Below are 21072 nucleotides of genomic sequence, written 5' to 3'. Positions count from 1 at the left end.
GTGATGAAATAACATCTGAGATTGACAATATTTCAGTGGAAAAGAAAAAAAAAGATAGGTGAAGCAAATATACCCAAGTTTTATAATTACTAAATCTAGGGGATAGGCATTGTGAGGTTCACCATATTACTCCATATTACTTTTGTGTGGGCTTGAGATTTTCATAATGAGACTTTTTATTAAAACAAACGAGCTTTAGGAAATACAGTTCATCATTAATATAGGTCTATGGCTTTATGAATAGGATAGAAAGCTTTGCTGAAAGAAATTAAGGCTGATCTTGAATCTGGGCTCCTTACTAGGTTTGCAAAAACCATTTTTCTTTTTCAAAGGAAGGAAATAACACAAATCCATACACTATCCTGAGGGGTGAACATACAATAGATTTTTAAACTTTAGCTTAAAATTAGAGAAATCTAATTTTTTCAGAAAAAAAAAATCACCATGTTGTATCCTGACCTGGACACAGAGGCTGTATTACTTGGAAAACGTGAATGTGGATTTTAGTTCAGAAGAAAAAAGGGAAGAGTGTCAATTCCAAGGATCCAGATTCCTTAATCTTTTTCTCAGATTTAAGGAGTTTTTCTTACAGAGTTTTAACTCTGTACTGTCAGAGGCATGTGAACCAGAGCAACTCCTGTCTTGAATAGCAGCTGGGTAAAATGAGGCTGAGACCTGCCAGGCTGCATTCTCAGATGGTTAAGGCATTCTAGGTCACAGGATAAGACAGGAGGTCGGCACAAGATTCAGGTCATAAAGATCTTGCTGATAAAACAGGTTGCAGTAAAGAAGCCGAGTAAAACCCACCAAAACCAAGATGGCAATGAGAGTGACCTCTGGTCTTCTCACTGCTACACCCCCACCAGCGCCATGACAGTTTACAAATGCCATGGCAATGTCAGGATGTTAGCCTATATGGTCTAAAAGGGGGAGGCATGAATAATCCACCCCTTGATTAGCATATCACCAAGAAATAACCATAAAAATGGGCAGCCAGCAGCCCTCGGGGCTGCTTTGTCTATGGAGTAGCCAATCTTTTATTCCTTTACTTTCCTAATAAACTTGCTTTCACTTTACTCCATGGACCTGCCTGGAATTCTTTCTTGCGCAAGATCCAAGAACTTTCTCTCACGGTCTGGATCAGGACCCCTTTCCTGTAACAGTACTGCCAGTTACAGAAGCAAGCAGATGGAGGTCTCTTTCTGAAGGTCATACCTCAAACAAAATCAATCCTTTTTTGTGGTGCAGAAACCACTCCACCCCCAGAGGACACAAAATATGCTGGGCTGAGGCCTCTTCGTCCCTGGCCCCTTCTCTGTTCGCCTTCTCCCCTATGGGCCTCTCAGGCTCCTCTCTGCCATGCTTTCCCCACTGGGTCCATCATGATAGCCTACGCTGGGATCTCAGGGATCCAAAAAGCAAAAGCACCCCCTGGGTCTATGGGTACAATCATTCTTGTTCCTATGCAAAGTCTGGCTTGGGGAACTGTAATTTCGATCTAAGTCACTGGTACTGGATTAGAAATAAAAGAGGAGTTAGACAGCAACAAACTCTCCTACTTTATTTATTTTGTATATATTTCATGATCCTGGGGATTACATTGACATTACTTTTGTCTCTACTTTTTCTTCAAATAGAGATTAAGACTCAGTTAAAAATGTACTTTATTAACACTGATGCCATGAAAACTTCTTTTTAAAAATGAGGTATTTGGCTTACTGTCCCAAACAGTAGAGGTTTGGGCAAACTGCAGAAATGGTCTAGTAAGTAAGAAAATGAAAGTGAATACACTGAAACATAAAACAGAAGCAGGATTTGGCAATATGCTGCTCTGACACCCTGAGAATCTTTACTGCAGGCAAAATAAATCCACCACCTTTTATCTCTAAAAGCAAAACCCAGCATGATTTCTTCCTAGGGCATACATTTCTATTCAGAAAAGACCACAGAATAAAGAGGTGAGTTAATATGAGAAAGGTAAAGACACCAAGATCATTCTTTTTGCCCCTTTCCCCACCCCAATAAAAAAATACTTATTAAGGGGCCACTATTTCCCTTGCTTTCAAATTATCTTAGAAAATATTTAGAATTACACAACAGCAGCATTTACAAGTGAGTTTATATAGAACTGTTGTCAAGGCTCAAAATATCATGAGAGCTCTTGAAAAAAACAGTTGAGGTATTTCACATAAAAAACTGAACAATCAGGTTAGCCACACCCAAAATGATGATGAAAACGTGGAAGATTAATTTAGGCCATGTCAGACGCTCTTCTTGGTGGAGGGAAATTATATAGATGAGAGATGGGTATATGAATACAAAGGCCAGTCCACATGCTGCTCCTGAATATCTGCAAAATAAAAGCTTTTGGGGTTAATATTCATCTTGCACTTTGCTTTTTTCTGATTTACAATTAAGGTAAACATAGTACAATTTAAATCCTCCTCAGTCTGATAGCTCAACAAAAATTATTTTTGATTCATTTGTTGTTGACATAAAACATCTGGGTTTAAAACTTACTTTACTTGCTAAGTTAATATAAAATATGATTTCCTGCTCATCTTTATAGCATCTGCTTAACAAAGACTTTTTATTCATCCCTCAAATCTCTGTAGTTCCTCTGTATTTGGTGATTGTGGCTACTTCCTCAGAAACATCTGGAGCGAGGCCTCCTATCTTTGATCTTTTATAAACTAATTACTCATTCTCAGTTTTCGAGGGACCATTAGTATCCCGGTTTAAGTATAAGAACAGATAAATGCTACCATGGCATTCAGCATGATTATGAAAGATAATAACAAAAATACTTAAACATGAGACTGTGACAGAGAAATATGCACTTTCTTCTCCTTTTCTCTATACTTGGGTTTTCTTGAGGAACAGTTCAATAGGAACTTGTAAGTCCTTTATATTCAATAAACATCAGGCTAACAATCTCCCCTTCTTGTTCCTTGTTACTTTCTTAGGTAAGAGTGTTCCAAAAAAAATGACTCCTTCCTGCTGTCTATAGTAGGAGAAATCAGATCATTCTAAATCCCAATTTCCCATGAGAATTTGAGGTGCAACTTTATTCCTACTCTATTCATCCTGTCACGTTTTTAGGAAAAGGATATTAAAGAAAGCCATCTAGGGTCTAAACTCTTACTTAAACTCTTACTTTTTGACTACAATTGACATTGAAAAATACTTTTGAGTAGAAAAGGATTAAGGAACTTAGAATGGATTAAGGAAGCTCTGACAAATAAAGGATCTCCCAGGTAATCCCAAAAAGTTATACATATATTAAAAATAACTTTTTATTTTGGATATAGAGAGGAAATAAAGTGGAAGATGATGAGAGAAAGAAAAAGAAAATGATGCCTGAGGCTAAGGGATAATGGAGCTTCTAGAGTGAGTTATCCACCAGAACAAACAGAAAGGGAAGATAATGAGCATCTTAACTGATACCAAGGGGCTGCATTTGAATATTACTAGTTTTAAATACTCATAGGAATTTCATACAATTAAATTAAAACAACAACAACAACAGGAAAAGCCTAAAAATAAAGACCAATATATGTAAGGGCACCATTCCCTTACAAGGCAGTACCTTATGATCCCTCCTATGTTTGGGTAGAAACAGGCCATGATCACTCCAGCTCCCACAATAATTAGATTAAGAATCAGCACGTGGAAAATGCTCGAAGTTGAGAAGAGAGTTTGGAGGAAAGAAAAAATATAAAAATAGGCAAATTATAACCACTAATATGAGACTACAGTTCATTCTTAACATCGTTAAAATCAAAATGTCTTAAGCTTGATAAAATCACAGCAAAAATAGAAGGTAACAGTAGTCCTCAATTGTGGTAACGAGAAAGTGAAATTAGCTCTTCTGTGCAATTATACTGGTTAAATTTTGTAGAAGTACACTGGTAGTGTGTATCAGAATTCACATTGTTTGATCTATTATTCCATTTGGAATATCTTGAGAAAATAATCCAAACAATGAAAATGCTATGAATATCAAGATATTTATGAAAAAACACAAGAATCCTGGACATAGCAAGACAATAATTTACTTGACAGAGTATGTTAAAAATTATTTAAAATAACTTATCACTATTACCTTGTCAGGTAAAATACTATCTAGGCAATTCAGAAAAAAAGCCAGCTACGTTTTCACTACACAAGAAAACCCCAAAAACATCTGGAAAAAAAAATCAGAAGGGTAGTCACTGAGAAGGCAGTAGTGATTTTGTTACAATTTGGGGTTTTGGATAACATTCCCTCTTTCTATATTTAACAAACTTTTCATAAAGTGTTCAAATTACTTTTATATTAAACACTTTATATTAAGGGAAAGACAAAATGGGCAGGTTTTTATCTTCCAGATTTAACCACTTAAAGAAAGTGGTCATACTTCATACTTTGACCATAAAGAAAGAACTTAAAGCTACTCACTACCATGAAGAGAATATTTACTAAATACTTTAACTAGATATTAACAATTCAAGGTTTGGGAAACAATTTTGGACACAAACAAAAATAATGTAGATGAAAATTTGATGCTGAAGAAATAACTCCATTTCCCCTGAAAATGATTCTCAAAAGCCAAATGTACACATCAAAGCAACCCTTTGGGCCCAAGTTATCAGAGGTTAATTAATCCCAGATAAAGATTACAGAGAATTAAAAACAAAGAAAATTATTTATATAAATAAGTGGTTAGTCATATACCCTGATGAATTAGAAAGATATTAGGCTTACAGATCTTACTGTTTACCCAGAAACTCTAACCTTAAAATTGCTTCAGAGCTTTGAGGTATTGGCTGGGCTTTTGTTATTTCTGCATTATAAAAGGAAACAACTTTGTATACACAGAGGGAGGCAGTTGCATCCATCTGTATTCCTTTTCTAAAATTTTAATTAATTATTATTATTTTTTTAAGAGACAGGGTCTTGCTCTGTCATCCAGGCTGCAGTGCAGTGGGGCAATAATGGCTTACTGAAGCCTTGAACTTCTGGGCTCAAACCAACCTCCTGAATGGCTGGGACTACAGGCGTGTGTCACCATGCCCGGCTAACACTCATGCTTTCCATACTGTATTCTTTAATGCCAAACACTCTCCAAAGTATAAAAAAGGTCCTTGATAAAGGAGTAGAACATTAATTTTGCTAAATCTCATGTTTGAATATATATCTTTTAAATATTCTATGTGATCAAATAGGAAGGTCATAATAAAGCACATCTGCGCATACTGCAGTACAGTACGCTGGAAGTCTTGAGGAAAAGTACTTGTGTGGCTGAGCTGAAGGGGACCTAGCTGTTTTGCCTACCAAATGCTACTTTTACTTGAATTGCAGTCAAACTATGGTCATTCAAACTCAGGTGTTTGACAGATATTTTCCAGAAAAATGAATTATATAAGCTTGTCACTTCAAGGAAAACAACTGGCAGTATTTGTTGCCAAAGATAAAATTAAAGTTTTCAAATAAAAACTAGAATTTTGGAAAACTTGTGTTTGCTACCCTGAGCTTGACAGTTTCCCAATGTTTAAAGGCTCTTGTGATGAAATTAGTGATAGTATTAATGAAAGTGGGTTTTGATATTGTAAAATGAAGTGTGTCAACATTTGGAAGATCCACAGAACTCGGTGAACCAATATTTTCCAAATGATCAAACAGATGTTACAAAATCATGCATGCGTAAAAGATCCAAAGTGCACGATAGACCAATTGGTTTTAATGTAAACAAGTTTCAGATTCCACGTTGCAACTCATAAGAAGCTACCACTCGTCAGGTTTTGGCACAGTATCAAAGAAGAATATCCACAATTATATGAAAAAGCTATTAAAAGTACTCCTTCTTTTTCCAACTATCTATGTGAGGCTGGATTTTCTTCACAAATCTAAACGAAAACAGGATATTATAACATGGAATGCAGAAGTAGAGAGGAGAATCCAATTGTCTGCTAGTAAAACAAACATCAGAGTTTTGCAAATGTAAATTAAAGGTTTTTTTTGTTTTTTTTTTGTTTGTTTGTTTGTTTTTGAGATGGAGTCTCGCTCTGTCACCCAGGCTGGAGTGCAGTGGTGCCATCTTGGCTCACTGCAACCTCCGCCTCCTGGGTTCAAGCAATTCTCCTACCTCAGCCTCCCGAGTACCTGGGATTACAAGCGCCTGCCACTACGCCAGGCTAATTTCTGTATTTTTAGTAGAGATGGGGTTTCACCATGGTGGCCAGGATGGTCTCGATCTCCTGACCTCATGATCCACCCGCCTTGGCCTCCCAAAGTGCTGGGATTACAGGTGTGAGCCACCACGCACAGCTAAATTAAAATTTTTTTGAAAGCAGTTATTTTTATTTTTTTAGTTTTGGTGGGTACATAGTAGGTGTATATATTTATGGAGCACATAAGATGTTTTCATACAGGCATGTAATACATAATAATCATATCGTGGAGACTGGGGTATCCATCCCCTGAAAGTGTTTTTTTACAAAAATGTTACTTATGTTAACAAGTAATGGTTTTATTATTGATTTTAAAGAAATTAAAAATACTTTGCTGGGCATGGTGGCTCATGCCTGTAATACCAGCACTTTGGGAGGCTGAGGCAGGCAGATCACCTGAGGTCAGGAGTTCAAGACCAGCCTGCCCAACATGGCGAAACACCATCTTTACTAAAAACACAAAAAATTAGCCAGACATGGTGGTGGGTGCCTGTAATCCCAGCTACTCGGGAAGCTGAGGTAGGAGAATTGCTTGAACCCAGGAGGCAGGGGTTGCAGTGAGCCAAGATCATGCCACTGCACTCCAGCCTGGGCGACAAGAGTGAAACTCCGTCTCAAAAAAACAAAAAACAAAAAACCTAAATTCTGTTTTTTAATATTTAAATACTGATAGCTATACCTGCATAAACTAAAGCTCCTGGAGTCCTCAATACATTTTTAAGAGGATAAAGGGTCCTGAGACCAAAAATTATGCTCCAAAGTATGCACACTCTATAGAGTGCTTATAACTGTCGGATAAATGAAAATGACAATGTGTTCTTGGTGGTAGGGGAAGAACTGTAATGTGAAAACAAAAGGGAAATCTCTGACTTTTTCTAAGAAGAAAAAACATTCTTGTAAAGATAGCCACAATTCTGCAAAATAATGGTAGAAAACAGGAATAATGTATTTGCTTAGCATTTTTTCATCTATGACTTCACTGTATTTATTTTCTTTGATGAATATAAATACAGCAGAGTAGAAACACAATCAGAGGCTTACATTTATTGAGCTCCAATCTTCTGGATAATAACACTAGAACCATAGCTGCTGCTATACTTATCAGTGCTTGAGACCTGGTAACTCCTGACTGTTGCTTTGTTTTGAAACCAACATATTTATGGCAAAAATTATTTATTGAAGAAGCAGACTACATCAGTTCATTTTAAACAAGAACTGATTAAGATCACTTGTTTAGTTGCTCACTGTAAATGCAATTTTTTTCAAATTTTATTTAAGTTAGATAACTTTAAATCTTTAAAGAAAGATTTCTTTAAAAGAACATATTCCTAATAAAAGTGGACTAGGTTCTTTTCACTAGGATGAACCTATAAAAAGACTTAATGTAAGGGTAGGAGTTAACCAAAGGTCCACAAGAAGGCTGCTGGGAAACTCTGAAATGACATATAGAAATTTCTCTTGGAAAAAAAAAAAAAAAGAAAGAAAAAAAAAAAGAAATTTCTCTTGGATGAGGGTAACCAGCTTTGAAAAGATTTTCAAAAGAACTCACAACTCCTTCATCCCTAATAAGAGGTTAACAAATTATAGCAGTAATTTAAACTTGTTATATATCAAATAAAAATTAATTATATATCTGACCTTCAATTCTAAACAATTGATCATTTATGTAAAATTGCATAAATGTAGGCCGGGTGCAGTGGCTCACGCTGGTAATCCCAGCACTTTGGGAGGCTGAGGCGGGCGGATTACAAGGTCAGGAGATTGAGACCATCCTGGCTAACACAGTGAAACCCCACCACTACTAAAAAATACAAAAAATTAGCCGGGCATGGTGGCGGGCGCCTGTAGTCCCAGCTACTCAGGAGGCTGAGGCAGGAGAATGGCGTGAACCCGGGAGGTGGAGCTTGCAGTGAGCCGAGATCGCGCCATTGCACTCCAGCCTGGGCGACAGAGCGAGACTCAGTCTCAGAAAACAAAAACAAAAAACAACAACAAAAAAAAACTGCATAAATGTTAATGAATATAAAAGTAAGGATTGTTGGACTCAGAAAACCATACCCTAAAATGAAAGCCTCAGAAACAAAAGTTTTTCTCTGACCTTCTGAATCTCAGTCCCATTCTCCCGAAGCTAGCTTAGAAACTAGAATCCCTCTTCCCCAAAGTGGAACATGGAAACCTTTTCCCTCAAGTTGGCCGTAAAACCTAAAAATATCACTCCAATTTCCCTCTATTTCTGTGTAAAAACTAGCCATAAAGAAATGATCTGACCTGTCTTGTTTGACTGCAGGTCATAAGACTCCCATTCCAGAGAGGGTCCTGCCCCAGACGCAGATGAAAAAAACACATGCTCAGAGAGGCTAAGAATCTAGACAGAGGGGCCTTGCTGGAGTTCCCCACTCAGTCTATTAGCATTGGACATGGCTGTTCACATAAACATAACCATAAAAATGGACAATTTCCCCTGTATCTTTGGGTCTTCTTTCTAAAGGCTCCCATGTAACATAAAACCACATTCAAATACATTTATATGCCTTTTCTCCTTTTTTTTTTTCTTTTGGAGTCAGGGTCTCTCACTGTATCACCCAGAGCAGCAGCGTGATCTCAGCTCACTGCAGCCTCGATCTCCCGGGCTCAAACGATCCTCCTCCTCCCACCTCAGCCTCCTGAGTAACTGGGACTACAAGCATGCCCACTATGCTCGGCTGATTTTTTAAAATTTTGTAGAGATGGAGTTTCACTATGTTGCCCAGGCTGGTCTTGAACTCCTGGGCTCAAGCGATCCACACACCTTGGCCTCCAAAAGCGCTAGGATTACAGGCATGAGCCACTGAGCCGGGCCCTTTTTGCCTATTAATCTGCCTTTTGTCGGTCATTTTCAACAAAACTTCAGAGGGCAAAGGGGAAGTTTTCCCTTGGCCCTGATAGTTTCAATGACCAATAATTAAAAGTGTTGCTTCTCATTAGCTACACATTGCCAATATAGGTACTATACACTATAAACTTCTTGACAATATGTAAATCAATAGCAATTAAATAATAAGATAAATATAAATGGTATCGGAGCTAATTAACTATACTGGAAGGAATGAACTTTAAATCATTCTAGACAAGGGAGTGGCTTCTATTTTTAAAGCTCTTCAGGGAAGAGGACACCAATGATCTATCTTTAGTCACCACTTGCATTAGGCATTTTTATAGCAAAAGGATCAGTCACACTTTAAACTGACCTGCTTGCACAGTCATTTGTTGCTTGGCACATCCTGCTGGTCAAGAGAAGAGCCCTTACCTAGGATAAATGTCACCGAAGATATGGCCCAAAAGCTGGACACGAGCCAGGTAGCCTAAGAGTGGGTATACAGTCATCATCTGGAACAGCAGGAATATCCTTGCAATGAAGGACAGGGTGTCACTGCTAGGGAAGTTGTCTAAAAAATTCTAATCCAAGAAAGATAATGAGGTCATGTTAAAAATCAAATTCAGTACACACATTCATAAAATGGAATGTCTTCTGCTTATTTTGAACACAGGTGCTACTCCAATTGTGGTTTGTGGACTAGTGCCCATCCACAACTACTTGTTAAGTATTTTTTCAATGAGGTAAGTATAGAAATCGAAAGTGTTCAGAAACTTTTACAGAAATCTGACATTGCCACAATTTTATTCTATTTTACAAAAGTATCAGCCTGCAATTTATTTAACATTAAAGCAACAGCAAAGACAATTTTGTCCTTCACCACAGATAGATCGAGAAAGCATTGCTTTATGTGGTTCAAGGAAAATACCAGTCTGCTTTAAAAATTTAAAGAGCTAATTTAATTCAGTGTTATTTTACCCTCTCTGGCTCTCCTGCTTTCCTCCTCTGAAGCACTGTAAGGACTTTTGAAGTAAAGATGACAGAATAAGGTGAGAGTATGTCTATCACCTACTACATCATTGTTTAGTCTATCACTAAATTGAAAATGATTTATCTCTACTTCCTTTCATGACCCTTTTCTCCATTTTGATTTGGTATCTTAAAAAAAAGTTAATTACTCAGAATTTTTATCTTTTCTTTCAAATACAAATATCACAAATATTCCTATTCCCAAGGGAGTCGGCTTTGTATGAGTTTGTTCATATCAGGGAAATTTCCAGCAAACATTTGGCTGCCAAAGAACTTCTGGAGTCAAGGAAATCAAGAAAATAAGAACATTTCCAAGCTGCCATAATAGCAGTAATTCAAACTTATTTCTCTTATAAAGATGAGAACACTATTAACATTATTTTGCTGAAATAACCATTATAATTCAGCTGTAATAAATCACATTGTATATTCCATTGCACTCTGTAAGAGGAATTTCTTCTGACCAGAAAGTCACTTGTGAAATGTTGTTTTTTGTGAGAAACTCTTCAGTCACTTATAACTAAAGACTATACTATTGCTAAGTTTTTGATGAGTTAAATCAAAGAAAATATTAGTTATGGCAATCTTTTATTAAAATATTTTTTTCTTTTACTCTGTCTCTTTTTTTTTTTTTTTTTTAACCCTCTGGTGACTCATAGGACATCTCTCTCTCTTTTTTTAACAGCCAAATACTCTTTTTTTGTTTTGCTGCCTGTCACTCAATATAAGAATGAGAGTCTGATTAATCATTAGAGTCTGATAAACAAAGACTCTAGTTTATCCAGGGCATTCCTGATACAGGCTTTTAAAAATAGGGAGTTCCTTCAATGTATTCTCTGTGAGGTTTTATAACTACATGAGAACTACTTGTACCAGTTCCCCACAAAAAGAGAAATATATGTACATAATAGTAGACATTTATTTGAGTACCACAAGGTCCCTGGCATGTAGTACATTATCTCAGAGTCCATCTAAAAATCAAATGGGGGTACTTATTATACTATTTAATGGAAAAGAAAAATAAAGCTCAGAAAGAAAAGGGAAGGTGCCTAAATTCCCATACTTGGAGTAGATAGCAGAGATGGTATTAAAACCCAGGCCTATCTGATGTTATATCTTGCCACTGTATCACCCTACCTACTATAAATACATGAAAGTGTACACAATCACACAGAGAGGGTACACGGTGCCTTACCTGCTCAATACAATCTTTGGATAATGGTGGTGAAGGAAATGAAGCAAAAACCAGGACTCCAATATAGAGATAAGTTAATGTCACCAGCATATAAGCAATGCACAAGTCCCTCACCTGTAAATACAGAACAAAAGTTCCATAATACTGAAGAACCTTGCAGTAAGTCTACCTTAATAGGCTAAAGAGACTAACAAATAAATATAAAATTTGTCTTTTTACCTTGTACATGTGTGTATATACTTCTAGATATTCAATTTGTTCACAGAAAGTAGTTAAAACAAAATCCACACACTTTACAATTAGTCTGCCAATTTTTTTTTAAAAAGTACTCTGAAGTATGTAGACTAAGCTACCTGTTGGCAGACTTAGAAGTTAACATGGTGGTTTAACATGACTGAAATTCTGACTTAATTTCAAAAGATAATATAGTTGCCAAATTACAAAATATTTAACTACAATAATAAAGCTAAGGGACAACAAGAAAGTAAGCATAGCCACTTCAGTATGGTCTGCAACATTTTAAAAATTCATCCTTTGGTAAATTAACTTATATTATTAAAACATGCCTAGACCACAGCAGAGCAGAACATACTAAAATATATTTAATAAAGAAAGAAAGCTAGTTAAAGAACAGACAACAAGCAGTATTAAAGACAAGCTTAATAAATCTAAACAGTAAACAACAGGAAATCAAAAGGCAGCTGTTCAAACAGCTGCACAATGTTACTGGAATCAGCAAACAAATGCAGAACATTAAATAAAGCGGACTGCTTTCTTCTATTGTGGTTCCCACCCTCCCAACCTCCCATCTCCATGCAAAGTAAAAAGCTCCAAGATATTTAATGTAGCCAGCTGTCAGATCCAAACAGAACAGATTCCCCAGCTCAAAAATCTGGTCTTCATCACCACTAAAGTTATGGCCAAACAATTCAGCACAATTAAATTATGGCAACAAGCCTATTCATTTTTCATTTTAAACAAAAATTACTTTGAAAGCTAAGGAAACAAATTAGAAAAAAATAAACTTAAAAACATTTGATAGCACAGTAAAAAAACTGGACATTTGGTATTAGGGAACATTTCTGACTTTTTGGATTACTTTCTTCCTTAAATGGGCTAACGTAGTAGAGTTTTATAAAATTGAATGTTGACAAATTCAGTTAAAAAGCAAGTAACAAGTTATGAGAAATCTTAAGGTCAGGTCTAAATTGACAATCAGCTTGAAAGTAAGTCAAGGGTTTTAAATCCTAAATTAGATGGTGGATAAGCCCATGGAGCTAAAGGCTTATGCAGATTGGTTCCAGCCCTCTCAAAATGCGTCTAATTGCTTAGGAATGAGGAAGAGGATGACCGGGAGCGGTTTCAAAATCATTCCTCTTTAGTTCATGAAGCTCTAGATCTGACGGGAGGTCAGAGTTCAGTCACCCCTAGGATTGCCTCATGATCTTGTGTGGGATGAACAGCAATGAACCAGGCCAAATCTACTTTTTTGTCAAAAGTAGTAGTTTCCCATTATGATGGTTGAAAGTCATTCTACACTCAACCTACTCAATGCCACTCAAGAACAGAGGTAGCCTTGTAAAAAAATCTTGGGAGGCAAAGCAGCTGGGCCTGAGACAGCTCTCTGTAAAGTGGGACAGCCACCATCCCATAGACAGTTTTCAGCTTATCTACTACCTGATCACCACGTTATTTTGGTCTGACTTCTTGCAAAGAAGTGTACCAGAGCATACCTAGGGGGAAATCTGATTAAGATGCAAAGGCTATGGTGCACAGCTTCCAATAAGACTTCCCTTCCGCTTCTCTGTTCTCACGGCACTATATACATATCTCAAATACAACAACTATTCTACTGTATTGTGACAGTCATTAATTTTTATTATAAAAGTAAACCATGTGCATGATATAAAGAATTTCACGTGGAAATAAAATGTCCCTTGACATCCCTAAAATAGCCAAGGTTAATAGTTCTTGCATCATGTTGGTATTTTAATTTTTCTCCAAATGTGTCTGTACCACAAGACTCTGGGATTCTGAGGAGAGAGACCACGTCTTTTTCTTCTTTGTATCCCCAATACCCAGGACCACGCCTGGTACACAGGAGGAACTTGGTAAATGTAGATAAAGAATAATAGCCACACTGGCTTTATTAAGTGCTTGTAGGTGCCAGGCTATATTGCTAAGCACATTACAAGTGTCATCTCATTTCCTCCTCATTGCAACCTTATAATGTAGATACTGTCATTTTCTTCATTTTAAAGATGTAAACTAAGTGCAGCAAGGTTACAAAACTCGTTTGTGGCTGCAAAGTGAGTATCTGGTGAAACCAATATTCAAATCAAGATCTTTTTAGTTCCAAATTGCAGGTCCTTAGCTACTATGATGGAGAGCTGACCAGTCTCCAATGCAATTGTGTCATAGTTAATAAACAATAATAATAATAAAAAAAAGAGAGGTAACAAGTTATGAGTAACAACTATACAACAGAACACATACAGGGATGCTTCCATTTTGAGATACTAAAATCAGAAAAGTTTTATTTCACAGTACTCCAACATACCTTAAGTAAAAGTGGCTCAGGAGCTGCATATGTGTTTTCATCTGAATACTCCAATGAACAGAAATTATGCTTTTATTATAAAAGCAGCTGAGGTTTAGCATGACACTGGGAAACATGCCACTTATGAACAGTATACACATATGTGGGCTTTGCTATTCTCTGGCTCAAATACAAGCCATTAGGCCTAAAGATATAGCCTATTTAATGGAACAGCCTTGAAAGCCCATTTAATGGAACAGGATAGAAAAAAGCTATTATTTAGAAAATGAGGCTCAAAGTAAAAAATATATTTAAAAAGAGACACAAGTGACAATATAAGCTGGTAATTATGTCAAGAAGCCTATACATTAATAAGGTAACTGATTCTGTCTTGTGAATAAGAAATGGCTGGCAGGGTTGACGGTAGAAAACTAAAGACAGGTAGAATGCCAAGTCAGAATGAAAACTGGATCTACAGCAGGCCCAGAAGTGGGTTTGGGAACCCATTCTGTTTGTCAGACATGGTTTATTATTTGTTCCACGTACCATTCATAGTGAAAATACTATTCAGTGGAGCATTTACTAACAAAAATGACAGAAACTGACCACACAGACTGACCCCAAACATTTACATAACTTCTCCTGGTATATAGCCAGGTAAACCACAGATTCATATGAAGAAGGAAAAAGTAAATAACAAATCACAATATGAGGTATTTCAAATCGTTTTAAAGAACAAAGCAGGGTAATACAACTAAACATAGACAAAACAAAACTAAACAAAAGAAGCACTTAGAGGTTCTGATTCAAATACAATGAGGAAATATCAAGAGGTCAATCCACACAACCAGGAGGGTTATAGGGACTACATATTCTGGTGATAAACTAGTTGGATGGTCTTCAGCTCCCTAATCCCCTTTTTTTGGTAAGATATGACAAAAGAATAGAAATGATGGCCAGGCGCGGTGGTTCATGCCTGTAATCCCAATACTTTGGGAGGCCGAGGCAGGCGGATCACCCCATTTCTACTAAAAATACAAAAGTAGCCGGACGTGGTGGCACATGCCTGTTATCCCAGCTACTTGGGAGGCTGAGGCAGGAGAATTGCTTGAACTGGGAAGGCGGAGGTTGCAGCAAGCCAAGATGGTGCCACTGCACTCCAGCCTGGGCAACAAGAATGAAACTCTGTCTAAAAAAAAAAAAAAAAAAGAATAGAAATGATATCCCATTTACACATAAAACAAACTACATTTCGTGGAAAAAAAATGTATGAAATGAAGTTGAACTTGGAAAACCTAGAAAATTTGATCACTACACCTATTTAGGAGTTTGTTTCTTTCTTTGCAAATGTCTTTAGTTCCAAGTCCAGCTATAGTTTATACAGAAGAGGAGGCCTTTTCTATTCTTTTGTCTTCTTTTCTATTTTCAAACTCTTGTTTACTGAGCTTGGAATGATCCAGTATCCACATTATGAATTCAGAGTCCCTGGCAAGCTTTACATTTTCTGACTTTAATCTCAAGAAAATATTATGCCATGATATTAACAGGACTTCTTTCAAAGTACTTACTGAAACTTGCTGAAAGGTATAATCATTAAATAAATGAAATGACAAAAAGTTTTTCTCAGAATATAGTACCCATTTAGGTTGATTTTTGCTAACATAAAAGCCAATTTCAGTATAATCAAAAAGAGAGTATATATATTTACATATAGTCAAAGTGTTTAGAATGTTGCTGGCACATAGTGCTTCATAAATGTTAGCTTTATCCTTAGTAATTATTAATATTTTAAGAAGTTAACATGAAGTACAACTAGTTTTTTGAAAGGTAGACCATCACTTCATAACCCAATTTCAATTAAGACAGTAAAAAAAAAAAATCCATTTAAACCTTTGCTTTTTTTTTTTTTTTTTTTTTTGAGATGGAGTCTCACTCTGTCGCCCAGGCTGGAGGGCAGTGGTGTGATCTCAGCTCACTGCAAGCTCTGCCTCCTGGGTTCAAGTGATTCTCCTGTCTCAGCCTCCCAAGTAGCTGGGATTGCAGGGGCCCACCACCATGCTCGGCTAATTTCTGTATTTTTAGTAAAGACGGGGTTTTGCCATGTTGGCCAGGCTGGTCTCAAACTCCTGACCTCAGGTGATCCAACCACCTCAGCCTCCCAAAGTGCTGGAATTACAGGTGTGAGCTACCATGCCCAGCCATTTAAACCTTTGCTTTTAAGCTTTTGTTTTAAAAATAGTTTCCACAAGTGACAAAAGGTGAATCAAATTGTATTAGCTGAACCTAACATAATAGTTCTACAAAGCCCTAGTCCTAATACTAAGTGGAAAGAACTCATTTTATGGTATTTACATATGAAATACGGATTTCAAGGCCCACTGAGTGTTCTACTAAGAAAGGCAAAGACATGTCCTCAGTCTTTGGGAGACCATGAACTAAGAATGCCCATCTTAATCCAGCCCTGAGCTTCTCACAATGGGGCGTATACATCTCCAGATAAACTGGTGTGACTTTCCAGAAAAGCAATTCAACTTGAGAATTTTGGCGAGTGAAAAGTTAAGCACAGACAGTCCTCACTTTGCAGGGTACTATGCAACCTGAAACTGTGCAAAGTGATCACAATAATCAATGGGAAAAATTATAATTGTTCTAAGATCTTTAACAATTGTCAAAACATTAAATACTCTTACTGTCAGTTATAAATGTATAGGGAAATGAAGAAAAAGTAAAATAGCAATTCTCCTGCCTCAGCCTCCCTAGTAGCTGGGATTACAGGCATGTGCCACCACGCCCAGCTAATTTTTTTTGTATTTTTAGTAGAGATGGGGTTTCTCCATGTTGGTCAGGCTGGTCTCGAACTCCCAACCTCAGGTGATCCACGCACCTCGGCCTCCCAAAGTGCTGGGATTACAGGCATGAGCCACCGTGCCCGGCCAACATCTTTTAAAGTACATTGCAATGTCAAAAATATTGAGCTTAAAATATTTTATTTTTTGGTAAAAACGTACCAAGAGTAGTCTGAACTATGTTCGCCTCCTTCTTCTCACTGTATAACTTAACAATATGGAGCAGGCATCTTTTCCATGCCTTGGTGAACTGCCATACTCCTTTATCCTTACTGTGCACCAGCTTCTAACATTTCATCTTTTGTGCTTTCAATGTTGTCAGACATCTCTGAGAATTCGATTAATGTGAAGTTTTCTGACAATGTCAATTCCTCTGGGATATCTTCATTCTTGTAATCATAACCACTTTCCGAATGCACGTTGATAAGCTCACCTTCCTTAAGTTTCTCTAGCTGCATATCTGGAGTCTCTTGTATGGCAGCAGTGTCAACATTTCCACAGTTGGCTATTTCTTTTATAACTCTCTATATAGAGTTCAATTCAAATTTCACTTCTTGCATTATTGTTTTGTTTCACTGTAGCACTTTCACTTTGTTTGACAATTCCCCGTTCAAGTATCCATTTTTTGTAAAATATCATGTCAGTTTATCACTGGGAGACAAGGAGTTAACACAACTATCTGCTTTGCAGACTGTACAGTGAAAAACATACACAGTGACCAGTCATTGACAGACTTTGAAAGAAGTTATGTGATTGGTTACTAATTATCACGTGCACTTGTTATTTATGTAGTGCTTTGTGAAGTGAGGGCTAGCAGCTACTACTTTACAAGTACTAATAGTTCAAATTCTTTGGTAACTGAGATTTGAACAAATGTTATTAGGAGGAACTGATGTAATTGAACTAAACCAGATTAATGAAACTGGTGCATGTAAGAACCATGCAACATGAGAACTGCCTGTAATCTAACTCATTTTGAGCCCTTCCCTTTCCCTTTCCCTTCCTAGTTTCTTTTTTGAGACGGAGTCTCACTCTGTCACCCAGGCTGGAGTGCAGTGGTGCGATCTCGGCTCACCACAACATCCACCTCCCAGGTTCAAGTGATTCTCCTGCCTCAGCCTCCTGAGTAGTGGGGACTACAGGCATGTGCCACCACACCCAGCTAATTTTTTGTATTTTTAGTAGAGACGGGGTTTCACTGTGTTAGCCAGGAAGGTCTCGATCTCCTGACCTTGTGATCCACCCGCCTCGGCTTCCCAAAGTGTTGGGATTACAGGCGTGAGCCACCGTGCCCAGCCTGAGACTGTTTTCTAGTAATACAAACAAATAATGAGCATGATAAAAATATGTGTAAATGTTTAAGATAAAACATGACACTTCAATAAGATTGTGTTTGTCTTCCCTAGATTCCTAGGTACATGAGGTTGTTCTGTTATTAGGGAGACTTTGGTGGTAAAGTTTGAGAAGCACAGCCTTATGGATAGGATCATCCAATACATGAGAATTCTCTTAACAAAATGAGTTTCTAGGGCACTTGGGCTAACTTGGCTTTCAAGAACAGACTGTAAATATCAGGAAAGAAAGGGTAAGAGGGGTAAAAATACTAAAAATTTCCAGCCTCTATTGTATGTTAGATCATGTTAACATCACAACCGTGATAGGTAGCTATAATTTTTACATATGACAAAAATGGAATTTGAGATAAGTTCACCAAGATAGGAAGTATGAAAAATCCAGATTGACTCAAGTCCAACTCCATTTACAGGTAACATGCTACATGTATGGTCAGTAAAGATGAAGATGGAAAAGCTTAATTTATATTTTTGCTCTAGAGAGCTTACTTCCTCTACTTAGAAAGGTTTTTGCCTTCTTAATGACTGCCAAATATTACCCCTTACTCAAAGCCTTCTCAGAATCTCCAGGCACAGCAAATCCTTCCTTCTTTTGCATTTCAGTAACAACTGTATAGACCTCTATTAGAACTTCATTATGACTTTTGTTTACAAGGTCAGAAGCTGTTAAATTGAACACAAAATCTGCAGACAAGCCAACAAGTAACTGGTTAACTTCTGTTTGCCTTGGGTTTAGTTTGCTTTACTTTTTCTATCATCTAAGGTAGAAAGTTAGGTTTTTGAGATCTTCATTTTTAGTGTAGGTGTTTACAGCTATACACTTCCCTGTAAGCACTGCTTTAAGTAATCTCAAAGTAGTTCTAATTTTTCTTGTGATTTCTTCTTTGACCCATTGGTTATTTAAGAGTATGCTGTTCAATTTCCACAATTTGTGAATTTCCCAAATTTCTTTCTGTCATTGATTTGTATCTTCACTCCATTATGGTTAGAGAACATACTCTGTATGATTTAAATCCTTTCAAATTTATTGAGAATTGTTTTATGACCCAGCATATGGTCTATCTTGGAAAATGTTCTTATGTATTTAAGAAGAATGTGCATTCCGCAGTTGAGAGAAAACTTTATAAATATATATTAGATTAAGTAGGTTGACAGTGTTTTTCATGCTTCCTCTACCCTTACTGATTTTAATCTATTTGTTCTATCAATTACTTGAAGGAGGGTGATAAAATGTCCAATTATAATTGTGGATTTGTCTACTTCACTTTTCAGTTTTGCAATTGTTAATTCATTTATTTTGAAGCTCTGTCACTGGGTACATATACATTTAGGATTATTATGTCTTCTTGATGAACTGATCCCTACAGATCATTATGTAAAGTTCCTCTTTATCTCTGGCAATACTCCCAGTTCTAAAGTCTATTTCATCTGATATCAATTTGGCCACTCCAGCTTTCTTATGTTTAATATTTGCTTGGTATATCTTTATGTTTAATATAAATTCCTTGTAGACAACATATAGTTAGGCTTTGTTTTTTAACAAGTCTGAAAATCTTTTATTTATTTATTTATTTTATTTATTGATTGATTTTTTTTGAGATGGAGTGTTGCTCTGTTGCTCAGGCTGGAGTGCAGTGGCATGATCTCTGCTCACTGCAACCTCCACCCCTTGGGTTCAAGTAATTCTCCTGCCTCAGCCTCCTGAGTAGCTGGGATGACAGGTGTGCACCACCATGCCTGGCTAATTTTTGTATTTTTAGTAGAGACAGGGTTTCACCATGTTGGCCAGGCTGGTCTCGAACACCTGGCCTCAAGTTATCCACCTGCCTCAGCCTCTCAAAGTGGTGGGATTATAGGTGTGAGCCACCACACCCGGCCTCTTTTAATCTTTTAACTGCAGTGTCTTTTAATGTGATTATCAATACAATGGGTTTAAATCTACTATGTTGCTATTTGTTTTCTATTTGTCACATCTATTCTTTGGTCCCTTTTCCATGGCTTCTTTTGGATCAGTTGCATTTTTTGTTTGTTTGTTTTTGTGAGATGGAGTCTGGATCTGTTGCCCAGGCTGAAGTGCAGTGGTTATCTCGGCTCACTGCAACCTCCGCCTCCCAGTTCAAGCAATTCTCTTGAACTCAGCTTCCTGAGTTGCTGGGATTACAGGCGCCCAACACCATGCCCGACTAATTTTTGTATTTTTAGTAGAGACGGGGTTTCACCATCTTGGCCAGACTGGTCTTGAACTCTTGACCTCGTGTCCACCCGCCTTGGCCTCCTGAAGTGCTGGGATTACAGGCGTGAGCCACTGTGCCCAGCTGCATTATTATTATTATACTTTAAGTTTTAGGGTACATGTGCACAATATGCAGGTTAGTTACATATGTATACATGTGCCATGCTGGTGTGCTGCACCCATTAACTCGTCATTTAGCATTAGGTATATCTCCTAATGCTATCCCTCCCCACTCCCCCCACCCCACAACAGTCCCCAGAGTGTGATGTTCCCCTTCCTGTGTCCAGGTGTTCTCATTGTTCAATTCCCATCTATGAGTGAGAACATGCGGTGTTTGGTTTTTTGTCCTTGCGATAGTTTACTGAGAACGGTGATTTCCAATTTCATCCATGTCCCCACAAAGGACATGAACTCATCATTTTTTATCAGCCGCATTTATTTTTTAAGATGGGGTTTTGCTCTGTTGACCAGGCTAGAGTGCAGTGGCATGAACACAGTTCACCACAGCCTTGGCTTCCTGGGCTTAAGCAATCCTGCTGCCTCAGCCTCCCAAGTAGCTGGGACTATAGGCATGTGCTACCAAACCAGGCTAATTTTTTTTGTAGAGACAGGGTCTAACCATGTTGCCCAGGCTGGTCTCGAATTCCTGGGCTCAAGTGATCTTCCTGCCTCGGACTCCCAAAGTGCTGGTATTACAGGCCTGAGCCACCACGCCCAGGGTATCTTTAAAAGATTTTACCACCATTAATGGCTTATTAGCCATACCTCTATTTTTTCAGTGGTTGCTCTATGGCAGGCACCGGCAAACTATG

The 21072-nt window shown here is 37.5% G+C and overlaps 1 protein-coding gene across 30 annotated transcripts in view; it reads right to left on the bottom strand.

Moving 5' to 3' along the window:
* Window positions 1-1548: 1548 nt before the first annotated feature.
* The window catches only part of SLC38A9 (solute carrier family 38 member 9), an 85040-nt gene continuing 65516 nt past the window's right edge, over window positions 1549-21072 (bottom strand). For 13 of the 30 annotated variants that reach the window (XM_008952730.5, XM_008952732.6, XM_055112371.2 and 10 more), the window contains 4 exons: window positions 11291-11404; window positions 9499-9647; window positions 3590-3679; window positions 1549-2350 (listed from right to left, as the gene is read on the bottom strand). In XM_008952730.5, the coding sequence (XP_008950978.1) occupies window positions 2185-2350; window positions 3590-3679; window positions 9499-9647; window positions 11291-11404 (519 nt within the window). In that variant the 3' untranslated portion in view covers window positions 1549-2184. Of the gene's footprint in view, window positions 2351-3586; window positions 3680-9498; window positions 9648-11290; window positions 11405-21072 lie in introns of those variants that run through there. The other 17 variants (XM_063604454.1, XM_055112374.2, XM_055112373.2 and 14 more) reach the window with 5 other exon arrangements.

This window comes from Pan paniscus, chromosome 4, assembly GCF_029289425.2.
Source record: "Pan paniscus chromosome 4, NHGRI_mPanPan1-v2.0_pri, whole genome shotgun sequence".
Lineage (NCBI taxonomy): Eukaryota > Metazoa > Chordata > Mammalia > Primates > Hominidae > Pan > Pan paniscus.
This window is presented reverse-complemented; position numbering and strand designations above follow the sequence as displayed.